We start from the raw sequence: 26,728 nt of genomic DNA on the forward strand, positions 1-26,728 counted from the left end.
AGCATAAGCAAAGAAATGTGAGCAGCCAGGCAGCCACTCCCTGTGAAATCGCATACTGCAGGAGCGAGGAAAGGAACTCAGCACCCAGGGACATTCCAGCACTTGGCAATGGCGGGGGAGGATCAGCCCTGCACACCCAAACACGGGATGCAGCTGGCCTGCAAAGCAGCTGTGAGAGAGAAATCAGCCAGAGATGGGCCAGAGAGCTGAAAGAAACAAATGACGCGTTCTCCTCTCGCCCATGACAGCCTAGCAGCAGTGCGCTGGCCCTGGCTGCAGGCGCGCATCCACCGAGAGGCACGGAAGCACTTCGGAGGAGCTGGGAAAGAGAGGAAAGGAGCGGTGAATCTCCACAGTCAGGCAGGGGAAGGCTGGGTATCGAAAGGGAACAGGCTGCCTGCGCTGAGCTGCACAGCACGGCAGTATCTAAAACACCCAGGAGAAAGCTTCACAAGCTGTGGGACCGTACAAAGGGGCAATGCAAGAGACATGCAGGTGAGGGAAAGATGCTCTAAGGGCTTAAGCCACATGAGCTGGACAGAAGTATTTCCAGCACGTTGCAGTTTGGAGGGACGGGAGGCAAAGCTGCTGCGGGGTTTCCCTCCTGCTCGCTCTGCGCAGCCTGAAATCCTCCAGTACACTGAGCAGCACCTGGAAACGCTTCCTGGGCTCTCCCGGTGGAAATGAGCACCTAAATAAGGGGAAGGTCCCTCTGCTCAGGTGCCCTGGACACAGATCCAAAGCTGCTGAGATGGATGTAACACCTTATGCTGAAGACCTGGGGCTCCCCTCAGTCGTGATTGCTCCAAACCAGGACCCACAGCACTCACCATTTCCTTTCCAGTTCAGAGCTCTGCCCTGGACCGCAGGAACCGGCACAGCTCCTTTCCTCTGCCCCGTGCCGGCCTCGCGGGGTGAAGGTCCTGCTGTCCCAGTCGCGAGGGAGAGGCTGCCCCTCACTGCAGGCCGACTGGCAACGGCCGCGCTGTGCTGCGGGCCCAGGGACGGCCCCCGGGCTCCTGACCCCAACGTGCATCGCAAACAGAGCCCCGGCACACACGGGCTGTTCACCCCGAGTGGGACCGTAACCACAGCTGCTCAAAAATCTGCAACACTGGTCGTGTTCAGTGAAATGTCTGCAGGAAACCAATGCAGATTTACTTACGAGCTTAAAAAGGAACTGAACTGTGCTCAGGGTTTTTTGAATGAAATCAGAATCCTCCAGATCTCCCTCCCAGACGAATAATTTGTTTTGCTTTGTTTTTGTCACCGAATCCTCTGTTTCAGCCTTCAAGTCTGACGTTCCCGTTGCTTTTTCAGCCCTCCTGCTGTCAGTTCCTCCACCGCATGTCCCAGTCCCTCCCAACTCTCTCTTTTGTGGTTCCTCTAAACTCTCCTGTCTCTAAGAAACGATGCAGCTATTAAAATAAAACAGATTTTTATTTCTGGAATCGAAATCTAACACATTATCACCAACAAGTAAGCCGAAGCAAAATGGCTTTAAGTTTTTCCTGCCTGGGTTGGTGCTGCAGTGCTGAAAATTACCCAAAGAATTGGCGTTTTATAATCTGCCATGTGCGAGGCACATGCAGAAAGGTCACTGCACCAGCCCCGAGCTGCCGAGCCGCCTCCAGGACCTGCGGCTCAGCCTCCATGTATCCCTGGTGAAAAGGGAATCCCAGCTTTCACCGGCATCTTAACGAGGATGTTTGAAGCACCCAAGGAGGGATGAAGAGCCAGTGTCCAAAATGAGGATGCCAACAGGCTGCTGCAGGACGAGTGGGGCTATTGTTTTGGAGAGCAAGCAGCTGCTATTTAAATGAGAAAGCTCCGGTACAGCCCTCCACCTTGGGTAAACACGCTGGGTGTACAGTGCTTTTGGTTAGCCTAACAGGCCAATGGATGTCACTGTTGCTCTACAGAAACCAAAATGGGAAAGCAAAATACCATAATTTAAACAAAATAAGCTTATAAGAGAGAGTTCCCTAGGGCTTACACTTAGTGCTGTCTAGCCTGGTCAGGTTGGACAGCTTCTCCAGGGGCTTCCCAAGTGCATGTCTCACGTATCGTGCTGTTACCTAGAGGCACGCTCAGGCTACCGGCTGTGTGTAGAAGAGGAAGGCTATTACCACGGCTGCGCCAGATGCAGTTGCCGCACGGCAGGGGTTTGCACGGCAGCAGGCTGTGCGCTCCTGCTCCGCTCCGCGCCGCAGCGCACCACACCGCTCTGCAAACCGCAGCGGGGCCTGCGGCAAACACCGAGAGATGAGATTGCCCCAAAGGCTTAAAATCTGGTCCCTTTTGTATTTGGATTTTGGGTCTCAAAAGCCAACATACATCCTTGTAGCATCTGCACGGCTGGAAGAGCAAACTGCACAGCAGCTCGGGGGTTAACCAACGCATACAAGGTCACGTTTCCCAAAGCATCCAGCAACTCGGGCGTTCCCAGCTTTAACGAGTCCTGTGTAAGCTGGGCTGTGCCCGTACACTGGGACTTGACATTCAAATCTGAAGCCGCTGTTCAGACACTTGACACACTCCCTCACTCCTAACTGAAGGATTCTTGCTTTGACACTTATCTAAAGCCTGATTCTCCCACCCAGTTGAAAACATGACAGTTCCTCCCGCTTTGCCACTCTATTTGCAACCTCTCCAAAGGCCGAGCAGCAAGCAGCATCTGTCGATGAGTTTATTGGGAAGGACCTGTGCTCGTGCAGCACGATGCTCACTGCTGGCAGAAACTGGGTCACCAAGAGGCTATTCTAGTGATTACCAGAGATGCAGCCGCTGTCTTTCTAGGTCAGTGGTCACTTCTACTTTAATGGCTTTATAAAGGTTTAAGAAAGAAACGGAGTTTTTGCGTGCATTCCTTTAGAATGGTAGTCTAATGTTTAATGAGAGGTGGATTTTAGGTGATTCTTGTTTTAATGAGGGGTAATTTACACTGAATTACTGCAAAGCTCGGGGAAACTGTTAGAGAAAGGCAGAGCCACCAGAGCACAGAAAATCCACCCCATCCTTACATATCTGCCCTTGCAATATCTTAAAGGCGAGGAAAGATACAGGTCTGCAAACAGCCCATCAAACACAGCACCTGGTCTCCCACTGGTTTAACTCACAGCCGCTTGTTTAATTATCTAATATAGCGTCTTCTCAACTGCGTCATAACCTCTGTAGGCTCAATTTCATATATTTTATATGCACCGTGTCATGTTCCTCGCGTAACGTGCCCTCTTGGTTTGCTCTGCTTAAGAGTCATTCTAGTTCATAAGCATGATTGGCTGCTGCCCTCTCTTCTGCCCTCTCCAGCAAACTCCCTGCGAGGTGTGCAGTCTAACGTAAGAGCAAGTAAGGAGCAGGGACCTTATCTCTTAGTAATGTGCAGCTCGGCAGCTTTCGCAGGATCCAGCCCCCGAGCACCCACCCACGACAGAGACAGAAGTTTGGAAGGACATCGGGAGCGGGAAGCTCCTGATCCAGATCTGAATCCGTCAAAATGTGGGCACTGTGGTCTCGGTTGCTCCCTGTGTACATGGACCTTAACTCTGTGACAAGGGCTCAGGGCAACTGGATTGTTCCCTGAAAGGAAGAATATTATGTAATCAACAGGGAAAGAGAAGCACCTGAGGCTCGCGCAAATTTAATAGGTCTGGATGCCAAAATATACTTGGGATCCTTCAAAGTCTTGGTAAGAAGAATGATTTGATCTCTTTCACATGCTGTTTCACAAGTAAGCGCTATGTAAACCAATACAACCAAAAAGCGAAGCTCAAGTGTGAATAATTTAGCCACAGGAGCCCAGCGCAGCCACTCGGAGCCACAGAGCTGAAAACCTCTCGGGCAGTAAAGGTAGATCCGGATCTGCAAATTATCATCGCGGGGTGTGTAGGCCAAGTATGTTCCTAAAAGAGACTGGACACACCGCTGAGCGAGTGCTCCGAACAGAACACACCACTGGGTCTGCTCTCCGCAATGAACCCGGGCTGAGACATCTTCAAGGAGCCGATGAAACAGATTTGTTTGTTATCCTGTGGGATCCCTTAGGTACACCGTGCTCTGCCTCAGAATGGCCGAGCTCGCTTAACTCTCTGCTGCGAAGAGCAGTCCTGCGGGCTGTGTGTTTGCAGCGAACAGCAAGCAGCCCCTGGCAGGGTCTGCACGCTCGGAGGACACGGCGCTGTTCACACAACGATGACTCTGTCTTCTCTGCCCTCTTATTAGTCCTCTGTGAGTCACCTTACCAATTACTGCCTTACTACACTTACCAGACGTGCGAAGGTACACTTAAATAAACCTATATTTTTTAACTTTCAAAACCTCCAGACTACAATTTAAGTCCTCACATTCCCTTTTATAGTTGGATAAAGCTTTGCTTCCCTTGTATGAATAAGTCACCATCTGCAAGTCAACGCATCTAAAAAACCTTCCCTGTGCTGATGAATACAATGTCATCTACAAATCTTGTTACACACTACTGCTGGAATTCTGGAGATCAGAATTTGCTCAGCTGTTTCTCCAGACCGAGGGATGGAGAATTCGGTGAAAGCCAAATGTCACTTGCAACGTGTAGACGCAAGGGTTTATTTCTGCTCCTAAGGAGGTCAGCGTGACTTGGCAAAGCCTGGCTTGGAGCCTTTCTTCCCACCAGTGCTGTCCAGGTGGTACAACAGCCATGGCGCCCTGTGCTCTCATGCAATTAAACTCTCGTTAGCACCCATCACTACAAGAAATTGCAATCTGTTGACATGGGAAGAGGCCAAGGAGAGGAATTCACCCTTAGCACTTAAAGTAAAAAACAAGAAACATTTGAACATGTTAGTAGCGAGTTAATCTAGGGCTGGGTACAACACCTAAAATCTTTGACATCTAAATAAAAGTGCCTAGATTTAAGTATGTCTAAGCTGCAACACATGATGATTTCCTTGGGATTGTCCTAGATAATTAAGTATTTCTGAAAAGCCAAGCCATTTATTCCCAAACACTTGAAGCCCAAGAAAAGGAATCACTTGAACGCTGACGACTTCAGGAATCATACAGCAGTTCAAGACTATAGAACAACAGAGCCCACCTGTGACGAAACTTGCCATCATCTATAACAATACATCCAAGCACAGAAACATACATCATTGTGATAAGAGAGCGCGTAGAGTCTTTGCAGGGACTGAGCATGAGACACGTGCAGGCAGGGAAGCAGCACCCTGGCTGCTGCTGGTGGGCCTGGGGGAGGCTGGAACTGTTGGTCAGAAACACGCTATTTCCCACGCGCAGCTGGCGGTATTGTCCTAACAGCTTCCGCTGTGTTGACCTATCCAGCTGCATGCTTAAAAGGAGGAGAAAATGGCATGAAAGAGAATGAGAGGCGACAGCAAAGCCAGCGTCCCAGCTCAGCATGTGTCTGAGTGTCCAATCCCACACGAAACAAGACGGACAGAACAAGCAGCAGTGAGTTGGAGCTGGGTACGCACCGTGGCGATGCGGTCCAGAAGGCCAGGATCTTCCTAAAGGCGTGCAGGTTGGGCTGCATGGTGAGCAGTGCCGGGGGGCTGCTCGCGGCGAGCAGGGGGACGTCCCTGCACCATCGGCGCTGCCGGTGCGCGGGGAAGGCGAGGGAGCGCAGGAGAAGGCAGGTGAGGGGCAGGAGGGAGAAGCATCCAGCTCGCTCGCCCTTTTAACAGGCAGGCGCTAGTAATGACAGAGCTGTGCTCGCCGCAGTCAGACAGCCGCAGCTCGTTGGACGCTCGCCGCAGTAATTGCCATGGCTGTAGGCACCGAGCGACGGGACAGGAGTCAAGCGAGCAGGGTAACTAAAGCAGGGAAGGAGAAGCAGGAAGGGTGCACGGGTGAGAAGCCACGTGCTCGTCACCCCTCGGGAGAGCGCTGCCAGCCCCTGGAAGCTGACGGCAGACCCATCAGATTTAGTGACCCTGAGCCCTCAGAAGCTCAAACAGATCAGCGCCGCCTCGCAGACTTGCACCAAGGAGGGAAGATTTATTCCAGCCCCATCTTGATGCTTTCTGAAAATGTTATTATAAATAATGAATTTTTAAAAGCCTCTATTTCAGTTTCACAGTGGAGTCAACGGCTCTGTGGGAAACGACAATAACAGAAACAAGCACAATGCCAGCAGTTCTCACATCTTTCCTGGTTTTGATTAGCTACGCCGTGTGATCTCCAGTGCTCACAAAGACAGACTGGATAGGAACGGCACAGCCAGTTTCACGAGCACACCGGCCGGGCGACCGCCCCGGCCCTGCTGGCTCAGACGCCCCGTTCTGCCCCGGCAATGGGAGCCGGTGCCGGGACAGGCCGGGCTGACTGGGGAAACGCTGCTGCCACGCGGGCCTGCTCCCCCTCCTCACTGCTGCCCACCCGCCCCGCACAGCGAGACGAGGAGACGGGAAAGGCAGGGACGGGTACGGTGACACTCATAACCCGCAAAGAAATGACAGGGAGACCAGAACGAAAGAGAAATCCAGAGAAAGGTAGATAAGGGAATCCTTATGATAAAAGGTCGCCTTGCTGAATCACATATGACAACCTTTCTGTGCAGGCTTTATGCCATCCAATCAAATTACATAATTAATTTTCCCCTAAAGGGAAACATTCGTGAACATGATTTCATTTCCTTGTTATACTCGGAAGGTTACTGGCTCAGCTGGGTCCCTCACATAGCCATCCACATGACGTTAAATGAGGTTTTCCTGCAAGGCAGGGGCATTTTTGCCCCATTCTGCATTTCAGATCCTGAAGCAAGCAGGAATCATTTGACCTGTCATATGGATAGGGAAGCTAAAGCACTGCTAAGTTTATTAGATAAAGATCTTTAAAAAGCTGGTGCCTAAATTCATGGCCTGAGTTTCAAAAGCACGGAGCAGTCTGCAGACCCACCGCCTTCAGAGAGCCCCGCTCAGCCCTTCACAGGGTTTTGGAGAAGACGGAAAAAGACAAGGGTCCGTCTTTACCCCAAGCCCAGCCTGCAGGTCGGGGTTGGGATGGCACCCAGGCTGCAGAACGCCGGCGCCAGCACACGGCGGGTGCAGCGCGGGCGCTCGCTGGGATCCAGCGGCTCCCCGTGATCCGCCGGGTCTGCTCCGGGAGGACTGTGCTCATTTCCCGCTGAGCTCTGCCCCACAGCGTGCACTCGCTGAACGTGGGATGATTGCCCCTCCCCATCTATATATATCTATATCAGTAACAAGAGACCAGTCCCTCCTGAGCTTCATTAAGGATGGGCTGCAATTCCGAATGCTTTCTCTGAAGAGCAGACAAACAGCAGGGCAGTGCCTCCTTGGATCCCAACCTGCCCACACCGCCTCCTGCTCTGCTCCTTCCCCGATACCAGACTCCTCAGACATCACAAAGAACACGCCACCAGAAAACAGGAGGACCAGAAGCAAGGAAAGTACCAATAATCCCACTCCAAACACCAACACATCCGCTCAGCGCCTCTAATTACAGCCAGCCAGCACAGGTTCACAAGCCTCGAGCTGGAGACAGGAATGTTTAATTACATGTGCTCCCAGACTGCCAGGTAGCCAACTGCTCTGCCAAATTACCCAAGTGTGCTTCCTCCCTCACCTCACACATGTCTCTGGTAATGCTGGAAGAGGCTGCAGCCCAGACTGTGCGTGCCAGCCACAGCCTTGCTACGGGCTCTCCTCAAACACCACGGACATACAAGATTCTGCCTTGGAATTTGTCTGAATCGGATTAACATCATCTGTCCACACAGTCCCTGAGACCCCACCGAGGGTCTCTGTGTCACACTGTAATTAACAATGAGACACGACAGGGCAGAAATGGCGGGGTTTTATTCACATCTCAGATCTTGTGTACGAACCCTTGTGAACAGCACTCCCGGAAGAGAAATGAAATGTGCTCTAATTGCTGCTCCGTGGTCAGAATGTGCGAGTTCCCAGAAAACGTGGGCGCAAAGCAGGATCCGTCTGTGCCACTGGCTTCAGTCCGTGATGCTAATATTGGCCATTTCTGAGCACATGCTGTTCTTCAAAGGTCAGTGAGCCATCGTTTCTATTATAACAGAGAAACCCTTATGACGTCGAGAAGCAATTGCAAAGGTAACCGCGACGCTGAAAATAACATGTGCATCTTGATACACATGACATGCCAAGGAAATGCTCTGTGCCACTCTGAGCAATTAAGTAAAGCCAGTTAACAATGGGTGAAGCACAAGCACTCCAACCACAGCGAAGGCGGCAGAACATTTTAACGTAATGTAAACTTCCTCTTGCTGCAATATAAAAGCTGCATTTAGCCTCTTAATCTGAGCTATTCTGCCTACTCTGCCTTGCAGAGCAAAGAAAAAAACATCCCATGCAGTCAACCCGCAGCATTCCAGAGCTATTTACTGGCAGGGATTTTTGTCAATTTCTGGGGTTTTTAACAGTTTTAAACAGTGTCCTGCTTGATTCATTACTTTGGTCTCCAGTGAATAACTGGAGGTTTTTACAAGTCTAGCAAACACTCCACTATTATATTATCCTAACGCGAGATATAGGAGCAGTGATCTGTGACGGTTTGATAGCTGCTCCACACACAGAGCTGGGGCTTGGGCTCGCTTCCCTTCCTCTTTTGTTCTCTTTTTCTGCCGGGGAAGGCAGCGACAGCCCCTCCTGGAAGGCGCTCGCTCGTTCTGCTGTGTCGCTGCCCTCCAGAGTGTCAGATGCATCTCCCGCATACACCAGAACACCAATCAAAACAACTGCGCGCCGTGAGAGGTGCAGGCGGCGACTTTCTGACACTTTTCAAGAACGGCCATCGCTGGGAATTCTCATGCCCCACCACCCAGCCCGAGTAACCTTCACAACAAAACAGGGCTGGACGCCTTCAGAAATGATTCAGGTCAGAGCAAATGTTGCTCGTGTTTTATCACCCGGGAAACTCAGAAACTTTCCAAGAATGAAGTTACGGGAGCGGGACAAGCCAGGAGCTCTAACGTACCGGCCCTGGCAGACAACAAGGCCCCAGTGTCAAAGCAACAAGACCAAGGGCAGCGAGAGCGGGGAAGAAAGCGCCCTGAGAACCTGCAGGAGGCTGGTTACAAACAGGTGGCTCGATGCTAAAGAATGAGGCACAGAGAGAACAAGCAGCGAGACACAGGCATGAATGGAAGAGATTTTACAGCCCGGCATGAGGAATCTAAGGAATTAAGACAGGTCTTCTTTGTTTCCCAGCTTAGCAGAAATATTCAGCTTTAATTATCGCCCATCTTGTTGATGGAACATAAATCCCCAAGAATCCCCTTCTGGGGCACTCTACGGTCTCCGACTGACCTGACACCCAGAAAGAAGCTGATTTTGTGCCTCAAGTTGCTGTCGGCAAATAAGAGAAACAGGTGTTAGGAGCTTTTAGCCTCCTTTGTTGATCTCAGTTTGCGTAGTTTGAGGACTTCAGGCAGATTGGCATGAAACAAAGAAGTCCCATGTGCTTTTTCCCTAAATTCCGGGGTACCGGTGTGCGACAGGCACGCCGGCATCGTGTCCCTTCCGCCGGGACGCGGCCTCTCTCCTAGGGCCTGATCCTGCCAGGCTGTGCCTGCTGTCCCCACGCCAGCGTCGGGGCACCCACATCAGTGAACCGCTCACCTTCCTAAAGCTGATCGTGATCTTAAAAGCTCTTCTGGATCTAACCAGGGTATTTGGCGGAGCACGGGACTGCGCCGCTGGGAAGGATGTGTTCTGGTGTGCCGATCACCTCCATGGCAGCGCCGCGCGCAAAAGGCACTCGTGAAGTGATCCGCCTGCACTTTGCTCTGCACTACAAACTGCTGATTGCAGGCAACGTGCCCTTTCGCTTGAGCAGCCCAATGAACATCCCCAGGAAGCGACAAAGGCAACAAAATGATGAGTGGAGCAGTTTCCAAACTCCGGCACAGGTCAGAGCCAGGCTGAAGCGTAAATCATGTGGGTTGGGCTTGCCTTTAGGTACGCCAGTACTTGTGAGGAACACGAGGGAAAGAAAAGCTCCCCACCTCCCGCGCTGGAGCAGCTCACGGAGCCTGCAGGGACTCAGCGTGAAAGGCTCGGCAGGTTTGAGCCCAAGGTGGGTCTGAACATCTTCAATACTCTTTAGGTCAGGTTTCAAGGAAAACCTCCCCCTAATGCACCTTGGCTCTGTTAGAGCCCAAAGGGGTCTGAAGACAATGTCAGGTGAAGGATCTGCAGGTTGTTAAAGCCCCTCTGCTCTGTCAGCCTGACTCGAATCCCCCATGGGGCAGAGTGTGTCTTGGTCCTTGCTCGGGAGCTCCCGCTGCTCTAACCACACCGCATGAGCTGCATTCTGCAGCATTTGCTCTGCCTGTTCCCCCACCGGGGTCACAGGAATGTGACTGAGAATAAATCCAGCAACTAGAGAGGAACCTTGTCTTTACAACTCTAGGGCCTGATGTAGTTAACGCACAGGATTTAAAGCAACTCACCCTGTTGTTCCTGTGCCCTCTGGCAATCCACATTCAATGCAGGAGCCAAGTTGTAGAGCATAAACAAAGCAGGTTGCTAAATAATTGAGCTGTCAAACTGGTTGGAAAGGTTGTGCTTCCAACCTGGCAGAGACAAGCTGGTCCCCTGACTCCAGGAACAGTTCCTGCCTTTGCTTTTAGGGAACAGACATCGCCACCGCTCTCTGGTCCTACCAGTGTCTCACCTGATAAAGGAAAGTGATCAATATACGTGGCTCTTAGAGATTAGCCCCTGAGGCATCAGCAATCCTGCTTGGCTTAGCCTTAAAACAACCCCAGCAGCTGTTGCACCGCACTCCTCATTTCCCTGGAGGGAAGACGAAATGGCAGAGACGCTGAAGAAGTAAAATATTTTCATCGAGCAAATTGTATCGTGGGTGAATCCATCTTTGAATGCTAGCCCCTAAGAGCAAAGTGGGGCAGGAAGCTGCACTGCGACAGCATGAGCTCCAGCGGGCAGGAGGTTACCACCGGAGCTGTTTTCATTAAAAAGATAAGATCCTTCAGAATTCTTAGGCAGCTTATGGTAACTGCGAACCCTTATTCATTCTTTAAAAAAAGCCATTTGTAACAAGCTCTCATATGCACACACACAGAGGTAAGTCAGATGAAAGATGTCTGCCTGCTAAGTTCCATGACAGAAGATATTTTAATGACTTTGAAATTAAAGTGATATCCTCTTACGTACACCTTAACTATGAAAAAATAAAGCTGAGCTCTTGGGCCTTTTCTTTAGGAAAAGGCAAGGCCCAAATCCGGTGCCAGCCCACAGACGCGTGGCGGAGCTGGGGCTGCAACGGGGTCTCCCACGTCTGAACGGAACGGAAAGGCAAATAGTCACGGTGTAGCAGAGGAGAGCTGCCAGCATCAGGCACACCCGCTGCGGAGTACAGAGCCACAGCCACCAAACCGCACACCCCGCAAACCTACAGCCTTCAACCCTGCCCTCAGCCACAGCCAGTGCCGCCTCATGTCCTGCTGCTGGAACCATCGCTCTGCAGAAATCACTGCGCTTCCACGTCACCAAGCTGTTGATGCAGGTGGGATTAACAGAACTCAGCTCCGTGCATAAGTGCATAAGAAAGCACATGACTTTCTGCTATGGAGAGTTGCTTGCAGAGCCAGCCCCACACACCAACAGGCACAAGCTGCATTCCTACTTAAGGAGGATGTTAAAACGGCATCTCTTCACTTATTTGTGAATTAGTTCTTTTGAAGTGACGCAAAGAGTGAAATCATCACAAAGACATTTGAACATCGCATTCGCTTCTTATCACGAAAGAGAAATAAGAACAGTCTTACAGAGGGTGGAAAGCATTTGGTGTAACGCCCGCTGGGCCATGGGGACCAGGCGCACTGGGGATTGCTGCAGAGCCGCAGTGATGCCGTAATACCCGCTGGGTGATGGGGACCAGGCGCACTGGGGATTGCTGCAGAGCCGCAGTGATGCCGTAATACCCGCTGGGTGATGGGCACCAAGCGCACTGGGGATCGCTGCAGAGCCGCAGTGATGCCGTAACGCCTGCTGGGTGATGGGGACCAGGCGCACTGGGGATTGCTGCAGAGCCGCAGCGATGCCGTAACGCCGCTGGGCCATGGGCACCAGGTGCACTGGGGATTGCTGCAGAGCCGCAGCGATGCCGTAACGCCTGCTGGGTGATGGGGACCAGGCACACTGGGGATTGCTGCAGAGCCGCAGCGATGCCGTAACGCCTGCTGGGTGATGGGGACCAGGCGCACTGGGGATTGCTGCAGAGCCGCAGCGATGCCGTAACGCCTGCTGGGTGATGGGGACCAGGCGCACTGGGGATCGCTGCAGAGCCGCAGCGATGCCGTAACGCCTGCTGGGTGATGGGGACCAGGCGCACTGGGGATTGCTGCAGAGCCGCAGCGATGCCGTAACGCCTGCTGGGTGATGGGGACCAGGTGCACTGGGGATTGCTGCAGAGCCGCAGCGATGCCGTAACGCCTGCTGGGTGATGGGGACCAGGCGCACTGGGGATTGCTGCAGAGCCGCAGCGATGCCGTAACGCCGCTGGGCCATGGGCACCAGGCGCACTGGGGATTGCTGCAGAGCCGCAGCGATACCGTAACGCCGCTGGGCCATGGGCACCAGGCGCACTGGGGATTGCTGCGCCCCAGGGCTCTGCTCGTGCTCTGGTTTCATGGCAGCGAGCACTGCTGGTTCCTAACCCAGGAGCAGGGCTCCTCGGAGATACAACCGTGTAGATAACAACTAGCACTAATTAGAAGCCAGTGTCCTGGTTCCAGGGCCAGTGCTGTACCCGGCACACCTTACTGCCTCCAGCTCACACACAGAAGATTGTTCGGCTATTTGAAAAACATCTCGCCTTAGCCCTCTCCTTTCAGCTCCCTCTTCTCAACCAAGCACTGCAGGACTCAACCTCACCCAAAGCATCCACTGGAAAGGAACCAGGTCATGAAGTTGACTGAGAGGTTTATAAAAAATAAGACATAGGGCACTGCAAAGGAGCTGCTCCACCCTACCATCTGCTAACACAGAAATCAGGATCAGTCATTAACGCCAAGTAACGCTGACGTTGCTGGACCTTCCTCCATTATCTGGACAGCACATTAGCTCCTCTGCCTGTCCATTCCTCAGAGGCTCAGACAAAACTGGGGCGAGGAACAAAGCACCTTTCACCCCTGAGCATGTTGTGGGTCAGAAGGTCATAGGACAGCTCAAATTAACCTTGTGACTTCTGCTAAAAGGTTCAGGGCCCTGGAAAATACACCTCTGCCCGTCTCCCAGGCTGTGGCCAACGCTGGGAAGAACAAACGTGACCGTGGGCAACACGGGGCAGCTCAAGCCTGCAAGGTTTTACTCACATGAGTAATCCTGACTGTCTGATCAGTCCCACTGCAGCCATGAGGGGACGGGGTGCCCATGGAAACCTGCAGAAGGAGAAGAGGCCTTAGCAATGGAGACCCTGCTGAGACACACATGGTGTTATTCCAGCTCATCTTCTGGTGTTTTATTCCACATTTCCCAGTCCATCCCTTTGTTTTCCTCTTTCTTTTCCTCTAGTATTTGTTTCCAAGAGCTGTTCCAGCTCAGCGTTACAGATGCATCAGTTGCTGGGGCTGACCAGCTCTGTTCAGCTTGCACAAGGACTCACGGGCTCGGCGCTGAACCCGCTGCTCCCTCCCCAACAGCGCGTGGGGAAGAGGCTCGTGGCTCACTGCGCCCATGGCAGGCCAGCTCCTGCCTGCAACCTGCTTGCAGTGACCTGCTGCACTTGTGCATGTGAAGCATGTAACGAACAAGCCACCCTGAAAGACACATGGACATTTTTGCAGAGCAAAACCAACCTCCCTGCTGTTCCTCACGGTTTCTCTCCCAGCACAGCTCTCTAAACGAGCACACAAAACAAATACAGCTTCCTTCTGGTTTGTTCCGAAGCCATGCGCGCGCCCACACCCACACACACCCATTCCCACACCACGAGCTGTAAAACAGCTTCAAGCCCTGTGGCTTGTGATTTATCTTCAACTTCAAACGAAGGAAGATATACGTAAAGGAAGGTACAAGGCTGCGTTTCCTTGGGCTCTCCTCTGTGGCAGAACTGCCTTCTGGTGCCTCCTGTGCCTTATCGTGCATTCTTCAGTTCCGCTGAACCGTGGGGGGCTGAAGCACTGCAGAGTCCGCAGGGGTGCGGAAGTGCCAGGATTGAAAGCGTTAGAGTGGTTTTCAGCAGAGATGCTCCGCTAAGAGACAAGACATGGACCTGCTGGAGAGGGGCCAGAGGAGCCCACCAAGATGATGCGAGGCTGGACCAGCTCTGCTGGGAGCACAGGCTGAGAGAGCTGGGCTGTCCAGCTGGAGAAGAGAAGCTCCGGGGACACCTTAGTGTGGCCTTTCTGTACTTAAAAGCAGGCGATAAGAAAGATGGGGACAGACTTTTGAACAGGGCCTGTTAAGACAGGACAAGGGGTGATGGTTTTAAACTAAAGGAGAGAGATTTGGGTTAGAAATGAAGAAATTGTTGGCCCTGAGGGTGCTGAGAGCCTGGCCCAGGTACCCAGAGAGGTGGCGGATGAACCATCCCTGAGACATCCCAGGCCAGGCTGGACGGGGCTCTGAGCACCCTGAGCTGGTGCAGATGTCCCTGCTCATGGCAGGGGGGAAATGGGGAGCTGGGAACGTCCCTTCCCATCCAAACTACTCTGTGATTCTACAGGTTTCAGCCCATATCGTGAGCTGCTGGGATGGCAGGGAGCAGACCACAGACAGTGCCAGCTTTACCTGCAAAACCCTATAGACTCTAACGCTTATGGAGAGCTACAGGTACCTGGGTGCTCCGTTAGTGATACACGCTTTCAGAGGCTCTGGAAGTACAAGAGAAGTTTATAGTGCTCATGATTCCAGCCCCTCTGCCACGACAAAGACAACGAGGAAGAGGGGAAGCAGAAAGGGTCCAGAGGCTGGGTGGGAGGGAGAAGGATGAAGAATCTGGGGGTTTTTTAGCTTTGAAAAGCTCATTCCTGGGTGACTGTGGCTGAGGAAGGTGGTATTTTTCTTTTACTAAGAAGCAGTTCTCACCACCTACTTAGCAGGAAAATCTCCTGGGCTGCAGTTACAGAAACCGAGTCAAAGACATTCCTCTGAAAATTAGAGAGAAAGACCTTCTTTTTTTTCCTTTTAATTGCCACTTCACCCCTTCAGTGGTACAATGCATTTTGCAAAGTGCTTTGCACATGGTAATTAGGCCTCATAGCATCCTCACCTTAGGAAGGACTGTCACACACGCTGCCCAGACAGAGAAATGCAAACACACCAAAGCAAACATCCCATCTCACAGTGAGTATGTGGCACGGCCAGGAATGAAACCCGGACACCCTGACCCCCTAATATTTGAGCTCATCTCTCCCTGACACCACCACATAAAGGAGAAAACTCTTTTCTGCTCAGCGAGGACAATTTGGTTCCTACTCTACGCCCAGGGGAAATCGTTACCCAGCATTATAGCAATCCAGCAGTCTGAAAGCGTACGCCTAGTAATCGGACTTCATACGATGTAACTACAGGCTCTTATTGTAATGTTTTCTACGAGGAAAGAGACATACTGCTGATTTTTTAAAAGTAGATATTGGTTAATTATTATTTCTTTAAGCTTCTAAGGGGATCAGAGCCGGTTAAACAGGGAAAAATAATACTACCTGCCTTACTCACAAATTTAAATAATGTTAAATGCTGTTGGTTTGTATTCTTCTTTGCCCCTAACCGTTCATCCGAAGGCTTGCCGTCTCTTTGCAAAGCACCAGACATGCACGTCCTAAGACTGCACACAGGGCTTATTGAAGGGCTCCGTTTCAGACGCACCAAAACCCCCCATCTTCCACGGGGCAGGATTGAACCGTGACAAGGTGACAGATGCTTCCCCCTCAGCCACTCATTTGGGCCAGGCTTAACCTTCAGATAAATAATAGGCAATAAATAGGCAATGAAAAGCATCATGGAGCTCCTGGCCACCTGAGGAGGGAGAGGTGGGCGGCAGAAACCCTCTTCAAAGAGACTGGGGGGGGAATTTCCTGACATCTCTGTACACACCTTGCTCGTAATCCAGGAAGCAACACACGACACAGTCATGGCTCCCATGTCTCTCCAAGAAACAGAAAGACTCAGAGATCTAAGAAGCTGTGTCCTACAGCACAAGCAAAGCTGAGCTGCCGGGACACAGCGCAGCCACCGCCTCTGCCTGCTTACGCTGCACTCTGCTGCCTCTGCTGCTGTTCTGGAAAGCAGTCATGGTCTGAAAAAGGCTAGTCCAAAGCGTTGATCAAGGTCTCTTAGAAAGAGATAACTTTATGAAGCGTCAGCATCTGCTTCCACGTTGTTCAAGAGAGCGGGCAAAGGCTACATTCGATTGCTCTGAAATCACTTACCGGGCTGACAGGGTCCGATTCCTTCAACGTACCTTCTTAAAACATGTCAGGCAATTCTACCTCCTCTACACAGACACGACCATCTCTCCTTCCCGATAAACTGGTATCTCACTTCACTTTGTGTATATGCATAATAAATGCACAGAGATGAAGCTGCTGGTATTTGTTTCTGGAGGGGAAGGTCACCCATTGCCTTGATGACAGGCCTGGAGCAACATCACTTGCTCTTGTCCTTAATGAGATCATGAAGCTTGCAGGCTTCAAAGACTTCTTATCAACAGCAGAAAAAGAAACACCTGGGAGGTTCCAAAAACTTGTGTCTGAAGGCTTAGTAGGTTGATTTGTGAGTCTGGGGCTCTCCCACCACGGCTCAAAGAAAATATTCACTTACAATTTGGTTAAGAGCTGTCTGACCATTTCCTGCTTTGTCAGTTCCACCAAACAGAGCAGCCTCTGTTCCTCTTCCAGAAGCACGGCCTCTTTGATAAGAATAACTTGCAAAAACAAAAGCAGTTCCAATTCTAATAGCACTCATTCATCACTAGGCCCAAACTCCTTTTCATTAGGTCACTTTAAAAAGCCTGTGCCAGGCAAGGGAGATGATAGAGCTAAACAACATGGATCAGAAGTGCTTGGATCCTGGATGAAATGTGCAAAGTGGTGTTTCCGTTCGGTTGGGGGAAAGGCCAGTTCTCACCTGACCCTGGCAGCCAACCTGTGCGGAAGGACAGCACGAGGGTCTCTGACAGCCAACCTGTGCGGAAGGACAGCGCGAGGGTCCCTGGCAGCCCACCTGGCCGTGTGCAGGAAGGACAGCACGAGGGTCCCTGGCAGCCCACCTGGCCGTGTGCAGGAAGGACAACACGAGGGTCCCTGGCAGCCCACCTGGCCGTGTGCAGGAAGGACAGCACGAGGGTCCCTGGCAGCCAACCTGGCCGTGTGCAGGAAGGACAGCACGAGGGTCTCCGGCAGCCCACCTGGCCGTGTGCAGGAAGGACAGCACGAGGGTCCCTGGCAGCCCACCTGGCCGTGTGCAGGAAGGACAGCACGAGGGTCCCTGGCAGCCCACCTGGCCGTGTGCAGGAAGGACAGCACGAGGGTCTTCTCGGCCAAGCACAAACATCAGGCACTTCTGAGGTTTTAGCATGTGAAAGCCACAAAATGCCTTGTGTGTATAAACACTGCAGTGACGGTAAGAAAGCAGTGTGGGCATGCGGGAACCACTAATAAAATATTTCCTACTCTCAGATCACAGCTGGACAAATCATATGGGAGGAACGTCCTGGGATGGGACGTTGCCAGTGAGCCAAAGACAACAAGGGCACCACAAGCTCTAACAGGTTAAAGAGAGGTGTGGGAAGCATCACATTGTCTGAGCTGGTCTGTATTTTGCACAAGATCTCGTTGCACAAATGTCACAGGGAACCTGCAGCATTCACGAATTTCCCAGCATCATCCAGGAGGCACTGAGACATGTAAATAAGCAGCTGTGCACTTAGACATGTAAATAAGCAGCTGTGCACTCGGCCCTGCTCGGGCACGTCACCCCTGCGCAGGAACAAACTTTGTCAGCCCCGATAAGGATACAGGCTGGTTACACAAAGGTGAGCGGCCCCACAGACGGCACCATGAACCAAAGAAACGCTTTAAATGGTTTAAGGGCACTAACCTGTTGTGCTAGGTGGTGGATCTCAGGTGGGTAATCCAATCTAAATCTGCCGTAACCAAAGGAGTTTTGGTTTGGATATGCCAGATGGGTCTTTGAAGAACACCTAAGGTTGACTTGTAAGAATTCCTGCTAGTCAGCACAAAAATGTTGTTGGAAATGGTTATGTTGAGCACTCCTCAGTTGCAGGAGACCAGGCCAACATGTAGCCTCTAAGAAACAGAAGCAAAATTCAGCAAGTATCCCTTTGTGAGTCACTGAAATAGCTGCATATCCCAACCAGTTTAGCGGCAAAAACCACAGCTGAAGTGACGCCAGTAAAGCATATGGAATACAAAAGGATGAATGAACTGAAGGACAAATGAGCGCAGATGGAAGAGATGTGAAAAAGGCACATGAAAAGGGACAGAGGAAGCCGGTATAGCTGTAGCTAACCCTTCCAAAGAGAAATCACCACAACTAAAAAACAAAAGCACCACCTCTTTTTCTGATCTGAGAAACAGAATTTGTCACTGCAGGATGATATTGGGAAAAAATCCCCAAAATCGCAGGACTGAAACAAGACTCAGAGCACCAGTCTCCAGGGTGCGCTGCCTGCCAGGTTCATCGCCTTTGCTAAGCGACTCTAGAGACAAACACTAGCTGAAAAGAACACTGATCTTTTTAGAAAGAGTCATTCATATGTTGCTAAAATACTATTAACCTCCAAAATGGTTTGTATTTTAGATAGTCTCTGTTATGCAAATTCAGTGAAGACATTTTTCAGGGCCAGGCCCAGCTCCAGGTTGTTTAAGATTAACTCGTTGCTATGTCAGGAAGCGACAAAGCCAGGAAGGGACTTGGCAAAGGAGGTACTAAGTGTTATCTCAGGGTGCCCAAGACAAGGTCTCACAAACCCGCAGTCCATCACCTGGGCTCTCCCGTGGAGACACACGTTTGGTGCGCAAGGGGAAGGCGCCTCGAGGTGCCACCGCCCGGTGAGCACACCCAGGGGACGCCTGTGACCAGCGCTGGCGTGGCTGGTGCCCCAGGGAGCTGGGCACATACACCCTGTGGCTTCAGTGGCAAGGCTGACGTTGTTCCAAGTGGTTAAATTTACTAAGGTGAAAAGATCTCTCTATACAATATTATTGTGTTCCCATCAACAGCCACTGCAGTACAGACTGACAGCTTGAAGAGCAAGGACACATTCCTTCGGCTCCCCCTGGACAAAGAAGAGATGGTACCTAGCATCACGCTTTATATTTTTGCTAAATAACATGATGCAAAGCGTGTAATTTCCTGAGGCCAGGCTCACCTCTTCAATGAAGTCACTACACAAACACATTCATTCCCACATAGAAATGTGGCACAATAAAAAGGAATCATTTACTCTTACCCTGTGCCAGCCCCAAATGATTTCTTGGATTTGTGAGAGTACCTTCCTCTGCTATATATTCCTCAGCGTGTCGGGAAGACAAGGCTTCCAGAGCCCGAGTCTGTGGGAGCCACTGTGTGGCTCGCTCTCTCTCACTCACATATTTGCATGTACGCACCACGGTATCTCCTCTGGCACAAAGGCGCCTCCTTTGTGAGAGACACGCTGCTGAGTTCTCTGCCCCACACAATCTGACCGACCTCTACAGAAAACATCACTCGGAATGCAGTCACGCTGAGAAAGAAGCTTAGAGATGCTACTGTGCAACTCCCACGTCTCTGAACTGTGAGCAGGCACTTCTGCGAGCGGGTTTTCCCAGCGGCGCCGCTCAGCAGCCTACAGACACCCGCAGCCACAGCACCGGGAGCCTCTTCTCCCCAGGGGAGTCTGGACTGCCAGAGCTGTCCTGCGGGAATTCCCAGAGAAGGCAGAAAGCCGGGGCTGTTTGGGCGGCCATCTGCCTCTTCTCGTGCTGTTGCGCCTGTGTGTCAGTGAGGGACTAGGACAAGTCTGCAAGTCCACGATGCAAGAATGAGACACTTTCTTTGCTAAGTTCAGAAACGGGTGAAAAAGGAGATTTCTGCTGAAACATCAACATTTTTCCACATGGACAGCAGCTGGTTTTGCAGCACATTTTCCCTACACGTTTCCTGCTCCTGTGGCATGCGGGTAACTCCGAGTGTGACAGAGTTTGTGTCGCTAACGCACCTCAGACAACCGCATTTATTTACCAGCGTGTTGTCTGATCCTGCCTAGGAGATCCCTAAACACACGGATAAAGACACCACCAAGCTCAGGGCAGGTAAGCCGGACAGCTACGGGGACAGCCCGACTGGCACACGGTGTTTGGAAAGGCTTGAGGAGAGCCCAGCGTCTGTGACAGCGGCAGCTGTGAGCACACAGCAGCTTCACCCTGCTGGCTCTACGCTCCCAAGGAACAGCTACAAATCTGAGAGAAGAGCTCGTGAGCTCCAGGGCGCACACCAACACACCGCTGCTCCAGGGCACGAAGACACCAGCGTACGGTGCTCTCATCCACTTCATCCGATGAGACACAGAATCCCAGTCAACCTGCAAAAGCAGGCAGTCGAGAAAACTTTCTCAATTAAAGAGCACAAATGAACGGGCTCCCACAAAGATCATGTCCCAGCATCACTTGTCTGCTGTGTGTCAGGGCTCGTGCTGGACTCTGGAACAATTTGTAATGCACAGAGCTGTTAAAAGGGCAGCAAAAAGCTGCAAGCAAGCTTATAATGTCAGTTCCCAACATTTATTAAAGCAGGAGTTGCCTGCACTGATAGTATTTAGGCCAAAGGACTAGAGAGAAAGAGTGAGCTAATAGGTTTGCAGACGGAAGTTCCCCTGGGGCTCACAGCACCTCTAACGTTCCGAGAGCTCCCCCTGCTCCCAACCGCAGAGCATCCACCCGCTCTGGGCAGGCCCAGCTGTCCTGGGCGCCCCTGGGGCGCCACACAGCTCCCCGCGGGCCGGGGGCGGGAAGAGCAGCACAGCCACGGCAACCTGAAATCTGAAGATGAGAATTACCCACACCAAATCGTCCCCCTTCTGTTGTCACCCCAGCCTCCTGCTCCAGCAAAGCAGAGTCAAAAACTGCGCTGGAAACAAAGCCCTGCTTTTGTTCTCTAGAGACTAGAAGTCTTTTTACATTTAAATGAAAATCTGTCAAACTAATTAAGTGAAGATGTAACGGTCTCATTTTGTACTCATTAGAGAACATCGTAATGGCCATAAATTCCTCTGACGGAGCGTGTATGTGTGAACATGAATGTCTGGTAACGTCTCATAAACTTCAGGCCGGACTACATCTTTTGTCTTTACGTTAGACCTTGTAAGACAAACAAAAGCCCCAGTATTGCTTAAATTAGATGCAAAGTGCTATGTTACAGCAATATTATAAGCATGATGTTGTGCACACAAACAGCCCAGGGGAGCAGCGCTGGCTCCCACCGTGACCGCGATGTGGCCCCGTGTCGGTCTGCAATGCCGGGCATTGTCCCACGCGGTGTACGATTTTCTGCTTGAAGACATATGGGCCATACAGCTGTTGTCGTGGATTGCTCCGAATGTAACTGCAATGGCATGTGACATTCTTGGCATTTTTTTGCTTTTTGATAGCCATAGATAAAAGGAAGAAAAAGAAGGGAAGAAATATGGATACGCTGCACTGAAATAAACATATATATTTTATCTCATTTATAATTCTCATATTTTTTCACTCATTTGTCTTTAGCAAAGAAACTTTCTGATGCACCGATCATGGATAACTTTTGAAATAAAACTGGGTTGGAATTAAAACAGCTGCCAGTCTGAAATAAACAAAGGGGAAAAAAAGAAGCATTAAAACCCATCTCATGCTACATGTTGGGGCTGAGGTGGAAAATACTCCAGAAGAAGGATTCTGGAGACCTGCTGTGGTGTGGGAACAGCAACAACAGCGGCTACATTTAATATAGTGAAAGGGACCCCTGGACAAGATGAGGCAGAGGATGAGGAAGAAGAGGCTTGTCTTCCCATCTGGTGGTACAGGCACAGCGTCTGCGTTCACACTCAGGTGGTGGGTAAACCCTTGGCTGGCACCAGGCGGCCAGAACAAGACCAGTGCAGAGCTGGCGATGACTGGTCCCCAGCTCGTCCAGCTGCAGGGCTGTGAGGGACAGTCCCCAGCTCATCCGGCTGCGGGGCTGTGAGGGACAGTCCCCAGCTCATCCGGCTGCGGGGCTGTGAGGGACAGTCCCCAGCTCATCCAGCTGCAGGGCTGGGGGGGACGGTCCCCAGCGCGTCTGGCTGCAGGGCTGGGGAGGACAGCAGCCTGGCCAGCTGTTGTAGCTGTCGTCCTGCCTGCTCTCCTGCCTGCAGCGCGGTCACAGATCCTGGCACGGGCTGGCCAGGCAGGTGTGCCCAGAGCCGCTCTCTGAACCTCCTCTGCTGGCCACCGGCTGAAGCAACACCTCAAACTGGGTAAATCAGTAGGACAGTCCAGCATTACATGATGCTGTACAAAGCAAGGAACTGGGAAACATTTCTGGGGAGGTCAGATGCAAGGAACGGGCAACTTCAGTAGCCTCGTTCTTGATGTGATCCGTAGCTGTTCCCAGAACTGAGCTGATCGGAGGCTTCAAATTTTCCCCAAATTTAACAATTTTTGTGGCCAGGTCCTTGTGGTGTGAAGAATGACAGACTGACAGGGAGAACCCCCTCCAGCAGGGGCTTCATCGCCTCTTCTGCAGACAGTTCTCCTCTCCACTTCGGAAACGATGATGCTTTTCAGGGTGGAAGAGTGTAATGAAATGATGCCAACAGTAACTATTCATTTTCCTTCCTCCCCCGTCCCCAAAGAAGTCGTTATAATGCAAAGATGGCTGATGCAGTACTATTGCACAACTACATTTCTGCCGGAGCAGCCTCCTGCAAAGCTGTGTGAGGAATCGACGCTCCCTTGATGCCACGGGCTGGATCTTCAGGGGCAACGCGGTCCCAGGAGCGGTGATGGGAGCAAGTGAACTTCACAGGAAGGAGAAACCTGAATATCGCAAAAAGCCTCTGCCCCTTCCATTATGCTGAGCCCTTATGTTCCAACTGTGTAAAAGCATCAATCGGTCCCCAAAACCACATGAGGGTTAAAAGTCATCTCCGTGTCACAATTAGGACATGCAGAATTTTGACTTGGCTTCCGGGCTTTGAATCATGAGAGCTAGAAACCTGAAAAGCAGACAGAGTCACAGTCTCCTGGGTCAGGAGCTGGAGCTCTAAAGCGAGGATCATACATCACATAAACGGCAACGCACGCTGGCTCAGCAAAGAACCCAGCCTGCTCTGCTGCTTCTGTTTTAAATGTTCTTCAGAATGGAGCAAAGTACAAAACTCTGTAATACACACTGAAGAGAATGAGATTGAACCTCCAGAGAGCTCAGTTACTCACAAGCTTCTTGTACGGATCCCATTGTCCAAAAATAAACCAGCCCAACTCCGCTCCTGTTCCTCACAGCGGGGGGATGTGGGAGTGCCTGTGCACGGATCAAGGACCTTACTCTATTAATACACTACAACAGCTTTCAAGTATAAAATACAGCAAAACGAGGAAACAAAAGGTATAACTCAATGCTAAGGTTGGGTTAAATTGAGTCGGATTTTGTGTCTACTCGGTGCAACTCACAACATCCATTAGCAGCTTGCTCTTCTTCTTTGCTTTTTCCAGCTTGGCGAGAAATATCAACAGCATCATGCCTGTAGATCACGCTTGCAACTAAAAATCACAGACCCCAACTGCAGAAAAGAGGTCTCTGGGCAGGAAGAAGAGCCTAAAGATGAAGGGCACACTGCAGAACCCTTTAAAATACCTGTAGTGGCTCAGTGAATAAATGAGCACAACTAAAGACACCAAGTGCTTGATTTTAAGCGTTGTTTTCTATGCCTTACTCCCCCCGTTCTTCTGCAGGTCATCTGCTGGAAAGGAAAGGCTGTAAGAGCATGGTTATGGCCGTCTAAGCTCCGGATCAAAGCTAATGCCCAAATCTCCGGTTGCAGAAGCTTTGCCGTTTTCCCTGAATGAGATCAAAAGTAAAAGAAAGGAAATATGAGGAGGTGAAAGGCTAATGGCTCCTGAAAACAGTTCGGTGGCGATAGGGCTGAGATTATTTCTTTGAACAACATTTCCCCCATTAAAAGCAGGTAGGTATCAGATTTTAATGACTTGTTTTTTCCCGTCTCGGTAGGAACAGAAAGACTTTACTTCCCTGTTCCCCACAGCCATCTTGAAGAAGAAACGCGTTACCTGCTGCCTTATCACGGTTAAATGATACCTGCACTTGAAAGCAGGATTTCTACCGTTCCCCACAACCTTAGGCAAACACACCCAGTTCTCAGAGAGCTGACAGGAAGGCAAATCACCTACTGCGAAGTGACAGCTGTCAAGTGACAACAAATACCTGTAACAGGGAGAGTTCCGTCCCCTCCCCATGCCCCTGTCGGCTTCCAGCGACAGGACACCCGCCGGGCTGTGACGCAGCCGGGACAGCTGTGTGCCCAGCTCCACGCGGCCCTGAGCGCTCAGGGGGCTGCCGCTCTTCCTCCCGCTGCACTCGCTGCTGACCGAGGCACAGAAATACTCTATAAATCAATACACTGTTTGGAAAGGTTCTGAATGCCTCCCCTCAAACCTCCTGAAACTCTCACATAAAATTACAGCGTATAATTCATTGTGTTAACAGCAGTAAAACACCTGCTTAAAAACAATCCCCTTTGCTGAGTCACAGCGAGAGGTTGAGCAATGTGCAGGAATGCGGCCACAGATACCTGGGAGCAGGACCAGAAGCCTGCATCTCAGAACTGAGTTTCCAGGGGAAAGGGAGGAGTAAACCCATGGACTTGGGCAGATAGACAGACAGACAGGTCCTAGCCCTGCTGCCTGAATGGAGGCTGTTTCAGCGCTGACCCTTCCCAGCAGCACATCTCAACGCTTTTGCCTTTAGGAGACAGAGTTCTCATGGGGCAAAACCTTCCCTGGCACAACAGTGCACATCGCTCAGGAAACGGGTGATGCTGAGCTATCTGGAAGCCCAGGAATCCGGTCCCACCACTTGACCATGCAGCAAAGCCCCTTGGCTAGAACAGAACTGCTGCGGGGCCCGAGGAAAAGGAGAGTTACAATAAATCAACACACTGGTGTTATTTGCAGCAGTTATAACCTTGGCATCTGTAATACTATGGCAGAAGGGGTCTCTGTTTTACCAAGAAGGACAACCAGGTGGCTACACATCCACTGGAGACTTTACTGAGAATACCTCATGACAAATACGAACCCGCTATCGATTTGAGTAGAACAAGATTTTGGCAATTAAAAATCAATTGCACACATCAGTTCATGTTCCTGGAATGTCGCAGCTCAGAAGGAAAAATGCCTCCCCACCCCAAATGCAAGCTGAGCGCTAAAAGCCCCTTGTCTCCTTCAGCACGCATCACTCCGCAGGAGGAATCCCAGCCCCGTCCCGCTTATTCATGAGTATGCGCATGCAGGAGGGAGAATAGGGCGAGGAAGAATTGCTTTATGGAAAACAAGCAAAAAGCAGCCCCATTCCTGAGCGGCTGTTGCTATGGGCCCGCGGGGTTCCCAACAGATGGCAGGAGAGCCGGCCGGCCGCGCTCTGAAGCTGTCCACTCAAGCATGCCATTCGCATTCCCCGCATTCCTGCGGCCCAGGCTGGGGTGCAGGGCGGCCCAGCCCCTTGTCGCCTGCCGACCCCTCTGCTCTGGGTGCCTGTGCCACCCCCTCTGCCTTTCCCATCCCGCTCCATCCCTGAGCTTGCCCACAACTGAGCTGCCATACAGAATTTGGACGCTGCACCTTCTGAGTGTTCGTGCCACTCTGAGAAAGAGGTTTCTTGGCTGGTGGCTCAGTCCCAGACGCTGCCGGCTCCTGCACCCTTGTACGGGTCTGAATGGCGGTGAGAGACAAACCAGTCCCTTAGGGCCTGGTCCAGCCCTGGGCTGCGCACGTTCCTGTGCTGCTGGAAGGAGGCAGCAGCCTCCAGGATAACGGCCTGAGGTGAGGAAAGCTGGGGGCTCTCTGCTCTCTGCTCTGCTTCAGAGCACATCGTCACATTCAAAGCACTTTCAGAGCCAAGGGCACCGCCAGAAAGGATTCACTGGCTAACAGGTGATTAAGAGCTAAAAAGTGTGCAGGTGTGCAGAGGGAAAACAACGTAGAGATGGAGTAAGAGAAGCACCAGGTGGGGAAAAGCATGATTTAAGCAGATGAGGTGTCCAGGTTTATAGAAGGCAGACGGCAGAAGCAGCAGCGATGAGCTCCAGGTACAGGATTCTGCCTTCCTGCTCCATCTAGTCTAGTCTAGGGCAACATTAGCTGCAAGAGCACCCAAAATATGCAAGACTCTGTTGAGAAACCCTCTGCAGATCCCAGTGCTGGAGAGTTCATGGTCTCAGCCCTGCAAAATCCTGCCTGAGAAGCCAAACGCACCTCCGACCGCACAGCAGCGTCTGCCCAGCTCCCGGCTACAACCGGACCAAGGAGAAGTCAATCGCCATCACCCCCATGTGCACATGTGACACTCGATCGTACCGTTCTGGTCTCCTAAACCCAAACAACAGGCATGTTGGCTCTGCAGTAAGGAATTTGAATGCGATTTGCCTGTCGCTTGCTGATCACACATAAGAGGGCTCTTTGGGGCTTATTTGCATTTGTCTGCTGGAGTCACCGGGTTTATTTTCCTCTGGGGGTTCCGAG

General features: G+C 51.5%; 1 protein-coding gene across 10 annotated transcripts in view; it reads right to left on the reverse strand.

The window, feature by feature from the left end:
* SHROOM3 (shroom family member 3) overlaps positions 1-26,728 on the reverse strand; it is a 128,595-nt gene that overhangs the window by 52,895 nt on the left and 48,972 nt on the right. For 3 of the 10 annotated variants that reach the window (XM_065062860.1, XM_065062859.1, XM_065062864.1), the window contains one exon: positions 13,328-13,393. The exons of 4 other annotated variants lie outside the window; for them this stretch is intronic. In XM_065062860.1, coding sequence (XP_064918932.1) covers positions 13,328-13,393 — 66 coding nt within the window. Of the gene's footprint in view, positions 1-830; positions 1,917-5,465; positions 5,664-13,327; positions 13,394-26,728 lie in introns of those variants that run through there. 3 more of the 10 variants (XM_065062865.1, XM_065062863.1, XM_065062862.1) reach the window with 2 other exon arrangements.

This window comes from Columba livia, chromosome 4 (genome assembly GCF_036013475.1).
Source record: "Columba livia isolate bColLiv1 breed racing homer chromosome 4, bColLiv1.pat.W.v2, whole genome shotgun sequence".
Lineage (NCBI taxonomy): Eukaryota > Metazoa > Chordata > Aves > Columbiformes > Columbidae > Columba > Columba livia.